General features: G+C 45.5%; 1 protein-coding gene across 2 annotated transcripts in view; it reads right to left on the minus strand.

Annotated features, from left to right (window-relative positions):
• Positions 1-17,965, minus strand: part of roraa (RAR-related orphan receptor A, paralog a) — a 287,647-nt gene that overhangs the window by 69,293 nt on the left and 200,389 nt on the right. The window contains exon 1 of one of the 2 annotated variants that reach the window (XM_036954961.1): positions 6,526-6,663. The exons of the other annotated variant lie outside the window; for it this stretch is intronic. Within the exon in view, the coding sequence (XP_036810856.1) occupies positions 6,526-6,556 (31 nt within the window). The 5' untranslated portion in view covers positions 6,557-6,663. Of the gene's footprint in view, positions 1-6,525; positions 6,664-17,965 lie in introns of those variants that run through there. 2 annotated transcript variants of the gene reach the window in all.

Genomic DNA, 17,965 nt, shown 5'->3' on the forward strand with positions numbered 1-17,965 from the left:
GTTTCACCTCAGACAGGTGACGAGGAGCGCGCAGGACTTCACGTTGGAGTTCCGGAACTTGGCCGCTGGTGCGGGGTGGAATGACAGGGCCTTGATGGACCTCTACCGGTGCAGCCTCCGGGAGGACGTCCGCAGGGAGCTAGCTTGTCGGGACACCACACTCTCCCTCGACAAACTTATAGACTTGTCGATCCGGCTGGACAACCTGCTAGCTGTCGCAGGCGTTCAGAAGGGGTCCTGTCAGTTCCACCTCCCAGCCCTCCTGCTCAAACTCCGATGGAGTTAGGGGGCGCTGCATCAAGGGGGACCGGAGGAGGAGGCTCCTCCTGCACCCACTGTGGTCGGAGAGTACACAATTCCGACCGGTGCTGGAGGAGCTCGTCTGGGAGTCGAGATGGCAGGCGGAACACTTCTCGGTCACCCCACATGTTTTTATTAATTTCTTTCCCTGTGTTTTCTCCCTCTCTCCAGCATAAGGCGCTAGTCGATTCAGGGGCAGCTGGGAGTTTTGAGGATCGCGGACTCGCCCGTAGGTTGGGAATTCCGTTGGTGCCGATAGATCCGCCCTTCCCCGTGCACTCCTTAGATAGCCGATCGTTAGGGTCAGGGCTGGTCGGGGAGGCCACGGTTCCACTGGACATGGTAACGTAGGGGGATCATAGGGAGCGGATCAGTTTCTTCCTTATCGATTCACCTGCGTTTCCAGTGGTGCTGGGGGTTCCCTGGCTGGCCAGTCTCAATCCCCAAATTTCCTGGAAACAGGGGGCTCTCCAGGGGTGGTCAGAGGAGTGTTCAGGTAGGTGTATAGGAGTTTCCATCGGTACCACGTCGGTGGAGAGTCCAGACCAGGTTTCCACTGTGCGCATTCCCTCAGAATATGCTGATTTGGCTATAGCTTTTTGTAAGAAAAGGGCGACCAAATTACCATCCCATCGACGGGGGAATTGCGTGATAAACCTCCAGGAGAACGCTGCACTTCCCAGGAGTCACGTGTACCCATTGTCACAGGAGGAGATGTGGCTATGGAGACATATGTCACAGAATCTCCGAGACAGGGGTACATTCGGTCCTCCATGTCAACCGTCTCCTCAAGTTTCTTTTTTGTGAAAAAAAGGAGGGAGGTCTGCATCCGTGCATTGATTATCGAGGTCTCAATTCTATCACAGTGGGGTTTAGTTATCTGCTACCTCTCATCGCTACGGCGGTGGAATCATTCCACGGAGCGTGTTTTTTCACAAAACTGAACCTCAGTTGCATATTCAGGAGGGAGATGAGTGGAAAACAGCGTTTAGTACCACATCTGGCCACTATGAGTACCTCTTCATACCGTATGGGTTAAAGAATGCTCCAGCCATCTTTCAATCCTTTGTAGATAAGATTCTCAGGGACCTGCACGGGCAGGGTGTGGTTGTGTATATTGATGACATCCTGATCTATTCTGCCACACGCGCCGCGCATGTCTTCCTGGTGCGCAAGGTACTTGGGCGACTGCTGGAGCATGACCTATACATCAAGGCTGAGAAATGTGTGTTCTCCAAACGAGCCGTTTCCTTCCTGGGTTATCGCATTTCCACCTCGGGGGTGGTGATGGAGTGTTACCGTGTTAACGCTGTGCGTAATTGGCCGACTCCGACCACGGTAGATGAGGTGCAGCGATTTTTAGGGTTTGCCAATTACTACCGGAGGTTTATCCGGGGTTTTGGCCAGGTGGCAGCTCCTATTACCTCACTGCTGAAGGGGGGTCCGGTGCGTTTACGGTGGTCTGCCGAGGCGGACGGAGCTTTCAACCGGTTGAAGGCGCTGTTTACTGACGCTCCCGTGTTGGCACATCCGGACCCCTCTTTGGCGTTCATAGTGGAGGTGGACGCGTCCGAGGCTGGGGTTGGAGCCGTGCTATCACAGCGCTCGGACACGCCACGAAAGCTCCGCCCCTGAGCGAAACTATGATGTGGGGGACCGGGAGTTGTTGGCTGTGGTGAAAGGTGTGGAGACACTGGCTTGAGGGGACTAAGCACCCTTTCCTCATCTGGACTGACCACCGCAATCTGGAGTATATCCGGGCGGCGAGGAGACTAAATCCTCGTCAGGCTAGGTGGGCCATGTCCTTTACCAGATTCAGATTCCCGATCTCTTATAGACCAGGATCCCTCAACACTAAGGCCGACACGCTGTCCCATCTCTATGACACTGAGGACCGGTCCATCGATCCTACTCTCATCCTTCCAGCCTCTAGGCTGGTGGCACCGGTGGTGTGGGAGGTGGACGCGGACATCAAGCAGGCGTTACGCTTGGAACCTGCGCTTTCACAGTGTCCTACCAGTCTTAGGTATGTGCCGCTTGGTGTCCGTGATCAATTGATTCGGTGGGCCCACACACTACCCTCTTCAGGTCATCCAGGTATTGCGAGGACAGTGCCGGGTCTTAGGGGGAAGTACTGGTGGCCTACCTTAGCTAAGGACGTGAGGCTCTATGTATCCTCCTGTTCGGTGTGCGCTCAGAGTAATGCTCCTAGGTACCTGCCTAGAGGGAAGCTACAGCCCCTCCCTGTTCCACAACAGCCCTGGTCTCATCTGTCGGTGGACTTCCTTACCGATCTTTCCCCCGTCTCAGGGGAACACTACGATCCTGGTCGTTGTAGACCGGTTTTCTAAGTCCTGCCGTCTCCTCCCGTTGCCTGGTCTCCCTACGGCCCTACAGACTGTGGAGGCCCTATTTACCCACGTTTTCCGGCACTACTGGGTGCCGGAGGACATCGTTGGAGCCGTGCTCACGTCCCCAGTTCATGTCCCGAGTTTGGAGGGCGTTTACGGAGCGTCTGGGGGTCTCGGTCAGCCTGACCTCTGGTTACCACCCCGAGAGTAATGGGCAGGTGGAGAGAGTTAACCAGGAGGTAGGTCGTATTGCCAGGACCGGCCAGGAGAATGGGCGGGGTACGTCCCAAGGGCGGAGGTGGCACAGAACTCACTCCGCCACTCCTCCACGAACATGTCACCATTCCAATGCGTGCTGGGCTACCAGACGGTCCTGGCTCCGTGGCATCAGAGTCAGACCGAAGCTCCTGCGGTGGAGGAGTGGGTGCAGAGCTCTAGGGAGACCTGGATGGCAGTCCAGGAATCTCTCAAGCAAGCTGGTGGATGGCAGAAGAAGAGCGCTGACCACCACTGCAGTGAGGCCCCTGTGTTCGCACCAGGGGACAGGGTCTGGCTCTCGACCCGAAACCTGCCCCTCCCCCTGCCCTGCCGGAAGCTGGGGCCGCAGTGTGTGGGGCCATTTAAATTCCTGAGGATAAACGAGGTGTGTTATAGATTACAACTCCCTTCTTACTATCGTATTAACCCCTCGTTTCATGTGTCTCTCCTCAGGCCGGTGGTAGCTGGTCCCCTACAAGAAGGTGAGGTGCCGGAGGTCCCTCCGCCCCCTCTGGACATCGAGGGGTCCCCGGCGTACACGGTACGAGCTTTTCTGGACTCGAGACGCCGGGTGAGGGGCCTGCGGTACCTCGTGGACTGGGAGGGGTACGGTCCGGAGCAGAGGTGCTGGGTACTGGTGGGGGACATTCTGGATCCATCACTACTAAGGGATTTCCATCGCCTCCATCCGGATCACCCTGCGCCTCACCCTCCGGGTCGCCCTCGAGGCCAGGGTCGGCGCGCTGCGGGGGCCGCGCGTCAGGAGGGGGGTACTGTCACGAATCCCGCCGAAGGTGGTTCCTCTTCCTGTTCGGGCAGCGCTCGGCGGTTGTCGTTGCCGGTCTACTAGCTGCCACCGATCCCCTTTTCTGTTTCAGTTAGTTTTGTCTGATGTGTTACACCTGTTTCTTGTTTGGCTTTTGATTTGGGCTATTTAAACCAGGTATGCCCGCCTGCTTTTGTGCAGGCTTGTTTTTCTGTTCATGTGGTGTGTATTCTCGTGGACTATTTTCTCCAGACTGTTTGGTCCTGCTTTTGGGCTGGTTTAAGTGATGCGCCTTAGTGTTTGGCGTTAACGTTACTTGTTGTTCTGGATTAAAATATCATGATTGAACTACCTCTGCTCTCTGCGCCTGACTTCTCCACCCACTACTCCTAGAAGCCGTGACAATAAAGGATATGAAATCATATTCTTTATTCTTTCAAATGTATTTCAGAATATAGACACTCCAAAGTATAAAGCGTATAATGACACCAAGATGTTGTCTGTACCATATTGTTAGGGTCTTACAGGAGGCATGTATAGGTCTAGAAAGGGCCTAACATGATCACTTTCATCATGATGTAACAATCAAATAAGTATCTATTTGGAAAGGCTTCAAATCCTCAAAAACCTAGTCCAGCTCATTGATGTATTGTGATAAGATTTAACTGAATAATGACACTATTGGTTAAAGGATTCAATGCAGACCTGCCCTTACACTGTAATGAATACATCTTGATTCAAGGCAGACCTACCCTTGTACAGAAATAAATACATATTGATTGAATGCAGACCTACCCTTACACAGTAATAAATACATCTCGATTGAATGCAGACCTACCCTTATACAGTAATAAATACATCTTAATTGAATGCAGACCTACCCTTATACAGTAGTAAATACATATTGATTGAATGCAGACCTACCCTTATACAGTAATAAATGCATCTTGATTGAATGCAGACCTACCCTATATAGTAATAAATACACATTGATTGAATGCAGACCTACCCTTAAACAGTAATAAATACATCTTGATTGAATGCAGACCTACCCTTAAACAGTAATAAATACATCTTGATTGAATACAGACCTACCCTTAAACAGTAATAAATAGATATTGATTGAATGCAGACCTACCCTTAAACAGTAATAAATAGATCTTGATTGAATGCAGACCTACCCTTAAACAGTAATAAATACATATTGATTGAATGCAGACCTACCCTTAAACAGTAATACATAGATATTGATTGAATGCAGACCTACCCTTAAACAGTAATAAACACATCTTGAAAAATAGCGGAAATTGCATCTGGAATAAAAACTGGAAAGGGTAAAACATGTATTTGATTTTGCACAGCTACACCAATAAAGAAATATATTTCTACATTTTCCATATTCAAAATAAGTCTATATAAAAGGGTATTGGGTTAGAGGGCTGATCTTTCAAATCTGCCTCAGTGTCACAAAATGTCATTCTCCCACAATTTCACACATCTCTGTCAACTACGTAATCTCACTCTATCACAGGAATTTCACACATTGTGATCAAGTGCGCGGTCAAAACTTCACACAACTGTCCCTCTCGGGAAAGAGAGGTCAAGATCATACTCTCAGAATTGTCAAGTATCAGTGTAATTTATTTTTTTTAAATAAGAATGTAGTGGAAAATGCAAAAATGTTTCCACACAATATATGTATTAGAAATGCAGTGATTGGTGAGGATGTACTGTAGCATCTAACACACAATGACAGCTGCCTGAGCTTCACAGTGACTATTTTCTGTGTGTTCGTGTGTATGTGTAAGAGCACGTAATGCTTGGGTTTGCATATGTGTATATGCAAGAATGTGTGTGTGTGTGTGTGTGTGTGTGTGTGTGTGTGTGTGTGTGTGTGTGTGTGTGTGTGTGTGTGTGTGTGTGTGTGTGTGTGTGTGTGTGTGAGAGAGAATGGATGTGAATGCATTGTTCGTGACCCACAAGGTGATGGTGTGTGTGCCTGCATGTGTATTTGTGCATGCATACATGAGTTTGTGTGTGTGACTGTATGATGGTGGGGGTGGGAGAACTGGGATTAAGCATGCAGGATCACGACACTGAGACTGGGAGGAGGACCCAGCCTTACTCCCATGGCCATGCTTGTATACCCAACTCCCCAAAAATAGGTCAGTGGAACACAAGAAACACAGCAGTATCAACTCAAAGAATCCTAGTCTGCCAGTTGCGCCAGCCAGTGCCTTGTCGCCCCGTCTGCAAGCCACGTTCAACACTACCAGTCTGCCATGCAACTCTACCCTCCGAACAGACAAACACGTCCTCTGGAATGGAACAGAATTAATACCCAAGGATAAAGAACTGCTAAAGGGACCCCTGAACCCCCCTGAAACCCCCATGTCCCGTCCATCCCCACCCCTGGTCCACCCCCCTATGTCTACCCTTCAAAACTTGGAATTGTCGCAAGAGCTGGAGGGCTGTATTTCTCATCAGAAAGAGATCAGTGCTATAGTATGACCACACTGACTCTAATTTATTAAACACACACCAGCACAGAGAAAGCATACATAACAGATACCATGAGAGTAACAGCCCTATCCACTTAAGAGAAACATCCCAACACACACGTCTTATCATCTGTTTTGAATTTCTAACTTGGTTTCCTCCCAGAATAGATTTTTTTTCCACAGCTTAATTCCCTAGTAATAAACACATTCTGAGGCAGTCTCTCTCTCTTTTTGCAGGAAACTGAAATGGAGAGTTGGCAGGCAGTGAATAGAGAAGCTTCACTTCCCTACTTGTTACTCTAGCAGCCTATTGCACCGTGGAAACAGCATGCATGCATTCTGCTCTTACCTTTCATAGCTGAAATCACAAAATACATCATTAAGCTCCGAGTCCATAAGAGAGCACTATCACCAGCGCAAAGCCCTCCACTGCTGTCTCAGCAGCAGCTGGCCAGCACAGCTCTGTCTCTCAGCCTCCGAGCATGAACACACGAGAATCCATGTGACTGTGACATCAGCACTCATGTCCGCCTGTTCCCACCCCCTGCCTTTGATTGGCAAAGCAGGCAGCCAGTGGGGGCGCTGAGAGCTCAGGCTCTGTTTGCATTGCTAAGGCTTGTCTGAGGGCTCGCTAGACACAGCACACTTTCACTATCTTGTCTTGCTTATCGTTTAGTGCCAGGATAAAGTCATAACAATTTCTCTGCCAGAAACAAAAATTCCATTCCCTTTTTTGCTTTCATAATGTAAGGAAAATAGGAAAACTAAGGAAAGAGAAGAAAAAAGTTCAAGAGAGACTCGAATAGAGAGAAAAGGGAAGATAAAATAAGTAGACAAATACATTCAATGAGAATGAGGGAAGGAGATAATCTAGAGAGGCTGTCTAATTCTCTGTGGCTCAGTGATAACAGAAGTCCTCTCTTCATCTTCTCTAGATGGTACTACTCATTCTGCCTCCAGATGTCTACCTGCAGAGCAGAGGGAGGGGGGGGGGGGGCCTTACAGAGCCCAGACGGACGAGTGGAGGACGGATGAGTGGAGGTTCAGCCCATCCCTTGACCTCTCCACAGGACTCACACACCTCTCACCTCCTCTCCCCCTCTCCCACGGCTCACACACGCAAGCTCTGGCAGGTGAGAAAGGGGAGATAGTGACGAAAGGGTTTGGCTGATCCCCTCCACCCCACAGTGACTAGCGGATGAGTTTCTCTCTATTGTTTTCTCTCACCCTCTCCCTCTCACCCTCTCTCACCCTCTCTCTCTCTTGCCCTCTCTCTCTCTCGCTCCTCTGATAATCTGTTCAGACCCCTTACCAGCTGGCACTATCTGACACAATATTCTGTTCATAGTGCCATCCGGCTCTGGCCAATAACCAACCGGGTTCATTTTGAATTTCCATATCATCCCTTCTCAAGAAATATTCAAAATACTTCATTGCATTATTTAGACATCTTTCATGCTAATAGTTTGGACTGGCAGTTTTACCAAATTAATTTGCAATTTTTGACATGCCCAGTTATTATTTGGCAAACATCCCTCTAATGTTCCATGTGTATATGTCTACAGCCAACTTGTCCTATTGGTACTGCTGCAGGAAGGGTATACTGTGTATACAGTAGGGATCACGACCTATGATACATCAAGTATGCAAATGAACCTCCTGCCCATGACGCCATAAATCTAGCAAATGAACGTGTTTCATTACGACCTCTACATGATCCATTAGAGAAACTATAAACACATTAGCTCCTGTTATGTCAACACGGGTCTGTCACTGCACACAATCTAATGAACAAAATATAATTCCGCTGTAGATATCATCAAATGAAGCGTGTCATGGTTACAAACGAGTGAACGTGATGAGGTGGTAAACACATTTAATTCCCCCGTCACACTGAAACCTAGTGTCTCTCAGGTTGGATAACCACAATACCTTGTGTTGCTCTCTATATAAGTCAGTCTGCTGGCCCACGCAGAGCCAGGTTAAACTGTCACTTTCAGCACAGAAAACACTGTGGTGTGGTTGCCTTGGCTGTGTGCTACTAGTTGCTACAGTATCAGTAAGTCTAAAATCAGGAGCCATCTCACTGCTGTTGTTGTGAGGTCCTTGTTTATAAAACAGCATGGCTTTGGCCCCTGGGTGGCCAGGCCCCACTGTGACCTCACATACACTCTCTCCTGGCTGCACTCTGCTCTGCACTTTCTTCCCAGACTTTCAGATGACTGCAGATAATATCAGTTTAGTCTAAATGCTGCTTATCTCTGAGGAAAGGAACATCTACACTACACTACACTCTCTGTGTGTGAAAGAGAGAGTGGGAAGGATAGAGTCGAGTTTGTTTGTGTGCATTGTGTCTGTATGTTTACTGTCCGTGAATCTGTATGACTTTTGTAAAACCTTGGTTGAGGACAATGTGTGAAAGCACCCACCAGGCATCATTGACACACTAAGGATCAGACAAGCTAAATGCCTTCTATGCTCTCTTCAAGGCAAGCAACACTAAACCATGCATGAGAGCACGAGATGTTTCAGATGACTGTGTGATCACTCTCTCCGTACCCGATGTGAGTAAGACCTTTAAACAGGTTAACATTCACAAGGCCGTAGGGCCAGACTGATTATCAAGTTGGCAAGTGTGTTCACAGACATTTTCAACCTCTCCCTGACCAAGCATGTAATATCTACATGTTTCAAGCAGACCAACATAGACCCTGTGCCCAAGAATGCCAATGTAACCTGTCTAAATGACTATCGCTCCATAGCACTCACATTTGTAGCCATGAAATGCTTTAAATGGCTGGTCATGGCTCACATCAACACCATCATCCCATCCCTGGAGGCATACCGCCTCAAGAGACCCACAGATTATGTAATCTCTATTGCACACCACACTGCCCTCTCCCACCTGGACAAGAGGAACACCTATGTGAGAATGCTGTGCATTGACTTCAGCTCAGCATTTAACACCATAGTGCCCTCCAAGCTCATCACTTAGTTAAGGACCCTGGAACTGAACTACTCTCTCCACAATTGGATTCGGGACTTCCTGATGGTCCGCCCCCAGGTGGCGAGGGTAGGCAAAAACCCATCCGCCTTTGCTGGCCTTCCACATGGGGGCCCCTCAGGGGTGCATGCTTAGTCCTCTCCTGTACTCCCTGTTCACCCACACAACATTGTGGCCGTGCATGACTACAACACCATCATTAAGTTTGCTGATGACACCACGGTGGTAGGCCTGATCAACATCGACGATAAGACCCTATTTGGCTGTAATATTATCATCTCTCGAAGAGCATACTCACAACTACAAATGTCTGATTATTCCATGCAAAATAATTGAGCACATTTGCTCAGTGGCAGCAGGTAGCCTAGTGGTTAGAGCGCTGGGCCAGTAACTGAAAGGTTGCTGGATCGAATCCCTGAGCTGACAAGGTAAAAATCTGTCATTCTGAGCAAGGCAGCTAACTCACCCCTCCCTGGGTGCCGTGGATGTCAATTATGGCAGCACCCTGCACCTCTCTGAGGGGTTGGGTTAAATGTGGAAGATTCACTTACACAACTGACAAGGTATTGCATTTAGCTCTATCATCAGACTTATACAGCAAATAACTGCATGCTTTCAGGAGCCGTAGATATCAATTGATCGTGTACTGTAATTCAAGATTTGTGAGGGTGCCACCAGATGAAGATCATCAAAGGTAAATTGTTAATTTTATTTCTGACTTTTGTGACACTCTCCTTGGCTGGTAAATGGCTGTATGGGTTTCTGTGGCTAGGTGCTGACCTAGGTGCTGACCTATTCGCAAAGTGTGCTTTCTCCGTAAAGCCATTTTGAAATCTGACACAGCGGTTGCATTAAGGAGAAGTTTATCTTTATTCGTATGTTTAACACTTGTATCGTTTATCAATGTTTATGATGAGTATTTCTGTAATTTGATGTGGCTCTCTGCAATTTCACTGGATGTTTGTTTGAGACAATGCATTTCTGAACTTAACGCGCTAATGTAAACTGCGATTTTTGGATATAAATATGAACGTTATCGAACAAAACATACATGTATTGTGAAACATGAAGTCCTATGAGTGCCATCTGATGAGGATCATAAAAGTTTAGTGATTAATTTAATCGCTATGTCAGATTTTTGAGCCCTCTTCTTGGCTGGAAAATGGCTGCATGGTTTTCTGTGACTAGGTGCTGACCTAACATAATCGCATGGTATGCTTTCGCAGTAAATCCTTTTTGAAATCGGACACGGTGGTTGGATTTACCAGAAGTTTACCTTTAAAATGTTTGAGGAATTTTAATTATGGGATTTCTGTTCCTTTGAATTTGGCGCCCTGCAATTTCACTGTCGAGGTGGGACGCTAGCATAGCGGAGCAGGTCGAGAGCTTCAAGTTCCTCGGTGTCCACATCACTAAGGATCTATCATGGACCACACACACCAACACAGTCTTGAAGAGGGCAGGACAACGCCTCTTCCTTCTCAGGAGGCATTGTCCTGCCCTCTTCAAGACTGTGTTGGTGTGTGTGGTCCATGATAGATCCTTAGTCACAGCAAGCGACACCAATGCACCAAGTATGGAACCAACAGGACCCTGACTAGATTCTACCCCCAAGCCATAAAACTGTGAAGCATTTTTTATTATTTTGGCTCTATACTCTGTATGTAGCACATGGGGATGTGTGAAACTTTCTCTCAGCCTTAAGTGTCCCGCTTGCGTCGCCTCATTAGCTACCTATTGAGGTGGCACGATCGGCTAAGACACTTGTGGAGGGCGATCACGTGTGTTTGCGAGGCAGAGGTCCCGAGTTTGCGCCAGGTATGGGCTGAATCGTGAGAAAGTGGTATTCGCTAAGCAAGCAGAGTGACATCCTTTACAGTGGTGCCTAGTGACTCAGATCTACAGTTGTGCTCAGCTCAATGCCGGTGTCGCTGTTGAGTAAATTTGAGAGGTGAATGTAGCACATGGGAATGTGTGAAACTTACTCCTCTGTGTCCTGCTTGCATTGCCTCATTAGCTACTAAGCTGTGTGACGTACTGTACATTAATGTGGATTCTACCATCATTACGGGTAATCCTGAATGAATCGCGAATAATGATGAGTGAGAAAGTTAGACGCACACATATCATAATCCCAAGACATGCTAACCTCTCACCATTACAATAACAGGGGAGGTTAGCATTTGGAGGGGAGGTATGATATTTTTGCGTTTAACTTTCTCACTCATCCTTATTAACGATTCATTCAGTATTATCTGTAATCATGGTAGCATCTACATTCATGTAGAAGTGTTTAGAAACATATTTTATTCTTATTTACAATAAAAATGACGCAATACATTATTTACCATTAATTTCTATTGGGCACAAAATTCTGAAACACAACCAAAACAAACAGAAAATGCATCCAATAAATGTTTAGAGTCATAAGCTTGATGTAGTCATTGTGTGCTGTGAATTTGAGATCAAATACTTCACTTTTTATTGCTTTAATACACATACGTATAGGTGAATTTGTACCAAAACGTTTGCGCCCGTAAAATGGGGGGGACTATGTACAAAAGTGTTGTAATTTCTAAACGGTCCACCCGATATGGATACAAATACCCTCATTGTCAATGTTTGATTTCAAATTCAAACTGTTGAAGTATAGAGCCAAAAGAAGACACCATGTTTCACTGTCCCAATAATTACAGAGGGCACTGTAGTTAGTCTGGGTAGCTATGTGGTTAACTATTTAACTATCTGCATTGACCCTTTTTGCACAAACCTTTTTTACTCATCATGTACACTGCTGCTACTGTTTACTATCTATACTGTTGCCTAGTTACTTTATTCCCAGTTATGTGTGCATATCTACCTACATTATCAACTCTGTACTGGTAGCCCGTGAATATAGTTAGTTAGTGAATATAGCTAGTTATCCTTACTACTTTTCTATTACTTCTCTATTTTCCTTCTCTCTGCATTATTGGTAAAGGCCCGTAATCAGAATGTCACTGTTAGTCTACACCTGTTGTTTACTGTCAAAGCATACAAGCCACAATGCATCCTGAGAGTGTCACACTATACTGTAATAATCTGTCTCAATGCAGGTTTTCTTCTGGATAAAGCTTCTGCATCCTAGGCACAGTGAGAAGAGCAGGCATACTGGACCAGCTGACTTACAGCTACAAGTCAGGAAATACCTGGTGTTTCTGAGGACAGCTGCTGCCAGAAATGCCACTTCCTCTGTATGCAGAATGATGGAACGCTCCCCTGACTACAGCGCATTCACAATGACAGTATGCCAATACTGAAGTGTTGCTGAACTCATTACCACATTGCTTAAATCACAAAACAACTGACAGTTAATGTCTTTATATGAATGTGGTGATGTAATGTAAGATCAATGATATGTCTGTAATCCATGAACTATGCAATGGTACACTGATGTCATTGGTGTACCCTGTCTTTTGTGTGTTATACCACCTCTTCACGTTATGACATTGAATATCCTCCACGGTTATAGTCAATAAATATCCCAGGTGATGTGACTCTTTGATCTCTATTCAGTTCCATCTGGAGATGGACTAGTACCCATCATGTCTTGCATATAACCTATCCCAAATCAGAGGGGTAAAAATTAGCAATGACTCCTTGATGTGTGTGCAGAGCCAGTGTCCATTTTTCCACAGATAACCAGCTCTAGATGCAGTCAAGAGGTGACCTGGGCTGAGCCGGACTGCAGTGGGTCCACACTCACTGCCTCTCTGCATAAACACCGGCCCAGTCAAGTGTCTTGCGCTCCTCTGTGATTAATTCTAGCAAATGTATTTATTGTAAACAAGCCCTGTGGGATGGAATTCAATTGAGAGGAGACTCGGAGCCTCCACTGGTGCCCTGGAGGAGAGGACAAGAGCCGATAATGGCCTCATTAGCAGTCTGTCAGTAGCCATCCCACATCCCACGCCTTCCCTCACTGCCTGTCTGGGCTGGCTGACTTGGGACGCAGCTGACCCATGTTAACTACAACAGTACCACGCCACTGCCCTAACACTCCACACCACAGAGCATAGAGAGCATAGAGAGCATAGGGACTAAGTGCTCATCATCCTCTGTCTCCCAGGATTATAACACATATCAGAGATACAGATACAACGACGAATGGTGAATAATCCATACAGCGACATGGACGATGTGGAGGGGAATGTGTATGTGTGTATTGCCAGCCCCCAGCTGAAGTAGAATTAACAAGATCCAACAAACACCCAATGAAAACAATACAGATCAATTTAATATAAATTCCAAGCAGTGGAGGGCATAATATCAAACCATAACAGCACCGACCCATACGAGACAATCATAAACCAATTTAGAGCCATTTCAGGCAATTTCCTGCGGCTTCCACTTGTGGGGAAGACTTCAATAAATCACACAGGCAACAAAGGGAATATCTATTTCAGGGAAAATAGGAGACTATTGGGGTTCTTTCAGTGGGGTGGGAGCAGAGCATTTAAAGAGGGGTTTGAAGAGTTTAGAAACATACATCTATGCCGCCATGCCTGTGGAGGAGTGTCACGGTATAATGTATACCTAGAGAAAATGCTGTGGAAACATTATTGGTAATGGACTTTCCATTGAGCATGGTGGGCTGTGCGGTGTGGACTGACTCAGGTGGCTGTAGAGGATAGTGGTGGTGGTGGGCTGCTGACTGACTGACTCACAGTGACAGTGTGATCAGTGGACTCTCCATTAGTGACTGTACAATGCTCTCCATATGAGGAGCACCAGGCCAGTATCAGCCACAGCTCAGCTCACAAACCCACCCCATATTTATAGAGCAGTAAGGCTACACAGAAAAAAGACAAAAGCCTCAGTAAAATGACATGTAAGAGCTGGTCCACCATTACTACAACTGCAGGGGGAGGTGCATTAGGTTACGCCATAACTGACATTATAACTGTATACACATAGTCACTACAGTCTATTTACTATAATGTGGGTGAATAAAACAGCTACAACCTCTGGTACTAGGTCTACTAAGAATGTCTGCTAAATGACTCAAATGTAAATGACTCAAATGTAAATGACTCAAATGTAAAATGTACTATCACCATCATTTATAAAGTATAGCTACAATATGCTATTTGGTCTCCATGCTCATCCAATCTCTGAGAACAATCATACATTCCATATAGTTAAGTCAATTACATGAATTTGATTTAGATTTTACAACACAAAGCTCTTATGTGTTAAATACGGATGATAAGAGAAGAGTTACGACATCTACCAAAGAAGAGGGTTCAGTGGACTTGAAAAGATGTGCGTCATGATGGAAATAAACGATGGAAATGTCAAAATGTTGTGCAGGGAAGTACATGTCTGCTCTAAATTAAATGAGGACCCTTCCAGGTATTAAAGAATATGGAGACATTTGGCAGTAAACAATTTGATAAGCAGTAAACTCCTCTAATTGAAAACATCCGATGCCCCCCAGCAGCTAGTTTGTAGTGGTTTGACGTTGTTGTTGTTGTCATCGCTCTGTTCAGTTTAACAGAACTGGGATGCCAGGATGATCCCTTTGTCTTTGGGCATTTCTTATTTTGTAATATGAGTAATGTGAGAAGGAGACAAAATGTGTTTACAAGATGCAGAATAGGATCGGCTCCTCATTTGATCACGATGGGTCAAAACAATAACTCATCTCTGTGAAAGGTATTTGATTATGGATTACAAGGAGGTTGCTATTAGAATAGAAAAAGTAAATGTGTCAGTAAATCAATTAAACAGAATTGTGCCCACTTCAGATGCACAGTAAATTCATGAAGATCATGACAAAAAGGAAAGAAAGCTGCCTTTGAGCTGTAGAAGCATATTCGATAGCACTGACAACACGTCCAACAAATATGAATACACATCAAATTGTACAATCATGTGTCCCGAGTCCCTTTTGCACAAAGCTGCCTGTGGGGATAGAGGGGGAAGCCATATTAGGCTTGAGAGAGAGGCAGCATGAGAAGAGGGAGAAGGAGAGATTATAGGAGGCATTGCAGCCATGCAAGAGGCTTAGCCTGCCTAGGCGGGAGGCGGAACCCTGTGAATTCAAATGAACTGGCAAGACTCCCCAAAACCAGCCTTTCCATCTCCAGCAGGACAGAGTGGAGGGTGATTAGGCACTCTGCACCCCTCTGCAACTCTTCCACGACAAACCAAATAGAGCAGGTCATTTTCCCTGTGATAATTATGTCCATAACCAGTCATGAGGGATTGGTAATGGACCTGCTTATTCTTCATGTGCTGCAGAGGCGCCGGCTAAGGCTGTCGTGGGGAAAAGCATGATTATGTTTATTTTGTTGTTGTTGAGGGGTGACTCTTGTAAGAGCAGCGGTGGCTGTTGTAAAGGCCAGCAGGGGAACTTGGCCTTTGCGGGGGAAGTTAACGAATTAACTTCATTATTGAGGCACATACCAGAGAGACCCCCTGGAGTGTGTGATGCATTACCTAGTGTCAAACCGACACACTCCCCCAACATCTCCAATATAGAGCAACATCAACTCTGGGGGAGGTAGGCATGTAAACTAAAATAGTTAACCTTCTGACTTGAAGGGAAGAACAAAAAAAGTGCAACAAACAAGGATGTTCACAGAAATGGTTTCTATATATTTCTGTTTCAAACAGAAATTCAATGAGCTCCTTAGTGAAACAAAATGTGTATCCCTGCTTGTAAATTAGAAAGTGCACTAATGGTTTTCTGTCTTAATTCACCAAGCCCTTCTCTCTGGATACACAACGATGAATAATGAGGGAAGCCTGCTCCTGTGACTGCTCTGTACAGAACACCTCTGAAGAAAACTGTTTTAGCCTTAAAATAACAACGTTCTGTGTTTATTGAAAATAACTCTGCTCAAGCATGAAAGTAACTTCTCCAAAGTTCACAGCACTCTATAAAACCAGCGACCCACCAGAGGGACTAACTTTTAAGAAGGAGGGAGATCTTCAGGCTATGGATGAACACAGCACTTAGTCTTCCCCCTTCTGTTGGGCCTTGCTGGAGTTTCTCCATGGAGGACGGCGGATCTAGCAGTAGCACTTTAAGTCGGTGCGCTCTGAACACTTGTACTCTTGACTTATGAGGATGCCATGGGTGCGGTGGATTGATTCATCACAGGGTGTGCTCCTCCTGCACTCTTGCACATTAGTAATGTGGTCCGCAGAGGAGGAGGCCTGTCACTACTCTGTACCTGGACCCCACGAACAAGGTAGGTCAACAGGAGGCGTCAGCGCACTGGCCCACTTTTAGTCTTTCACAGCACCTTTAAGTTTCCATGGGCTCCGCCAGCCCAGAGCACGGAGAGACAGACATGCTGAGCTGGGCCTGGAATGTACATACAGGACAATCCACAGACATCAGGCTTGATATGAGCAATAGGTTATTTATGAGTTATTTCTGAGTTAAATGTGTGATTTAACTTCTATCTTCATTTGTATCATATAATAATTGAAAGTCGGTCCAGCAACATAACAACAAAGGAATGAGTGTGCCTCAAAGAAGACATACTTGTAAGTGAGATATTGTGCCCTCCAAACCAACACAGGCCTGAGGGAATTTCATCAGAAGGCTGGGTAGTCTTCTGTAATATCAGCGTAACAAAATGTTATGAGCGCCAAGCACATGATCATCTGTTCTTCTTTCATATAATATAGAGCCACTTTAAGTCAGTATAAGCTTTTGACCTGAATACTGCAGGTAATGCAAGTTAAACACCTACTTCTGTATTCATGTTTGTCATTTTACTAGTGAAGATTAGGTAAAAAAGGCTATTTGAAACCAAAACACAGGATTAAAGGATAATGCTGCTATGTGTCTTCTGAGTCGACCTTGATTCTGTAATCAAGCACTATACTGTTACAGCATGTTTCTCTTACTCTTATAGTCAATACACTTTCTGTACAGCTGCTCACTTAGACTTAATGGCAAACACTTGATGGTACAATTCTGGCTGAGGGAGAAAACTATTTTGACCATTTTCTTTTAATTTATTTTTATTTCACCTTTATTTAACCGGGTAGGCTAGTTGAGAACAAGTTCTCATTTACAACTGCGACCTGGCCAAGATAAAGCAAAGCAGTTCGACATACAACAACACAGTGTTACACATGGAATAAACAAACATAAAATCAATAATACAGTAGAAAAAGTATATATACAGCATGTGCAAATGATGGCAGGTAAGGCAATAAATAGGCCATGGTGGTGAAGTAATACAATGTAGCAATTAAACACTGGAATGGTAGATGTGCAGAAGATGAATGTGCAAGTAGAGATACTGGGGTGCAAAGGAGCAAGATAAATAAATAAATACAGTATGGGGATGAGGTAGTTGGATGGGCTATTTACAGATGGGCTATGTAGAGGTGCAGTGATCTGTGAGCTGCTCTGACAGCTGGTGCTTAAAGCTAGTGAGGGAGATATGTGTCTCCAGCTTCAGTGATTTTTGCAGTTTGTTCCAGTCATTGGCAGCAGAGAACTGGAAGGAAAGACGGATAAAATATGATAATAGATAAAAGATGTTTATGGTATAAATTTGGAATTCAAGTACATATCATTTTGTTTTTTGTTTTTATTATTCCTTTAATGTTCATCAATATTTGAAGGTGTTACCTTAGCTGTAAAGAGAAAAGAAAGTAGGAACCTCACACAAAGACAGGCAGCGTTGTCTTTAGTCTGTCTCTAGGCGAATAATCACTAGTGAATTGATTTGAATTACGCAGACTCTGACTTTAATGACCGCGGGGTGAGAAA

Source organism: Oncorhynchus mykiss, chromosome 2 (genome assembly GCF_013265735.2).
Source record: "Oncorhynchus mykiss isolate Arlee chromosome 2, USDA_OmykA_1.1, whole genome shotgun sequence".
Lineage (NCBI taxonomy): Eukaryota > Metazoa > Chordata > Actinopteri > Salmoniformes > Salmonidae > Oncorhynchus > Oncorhynchus mykiss.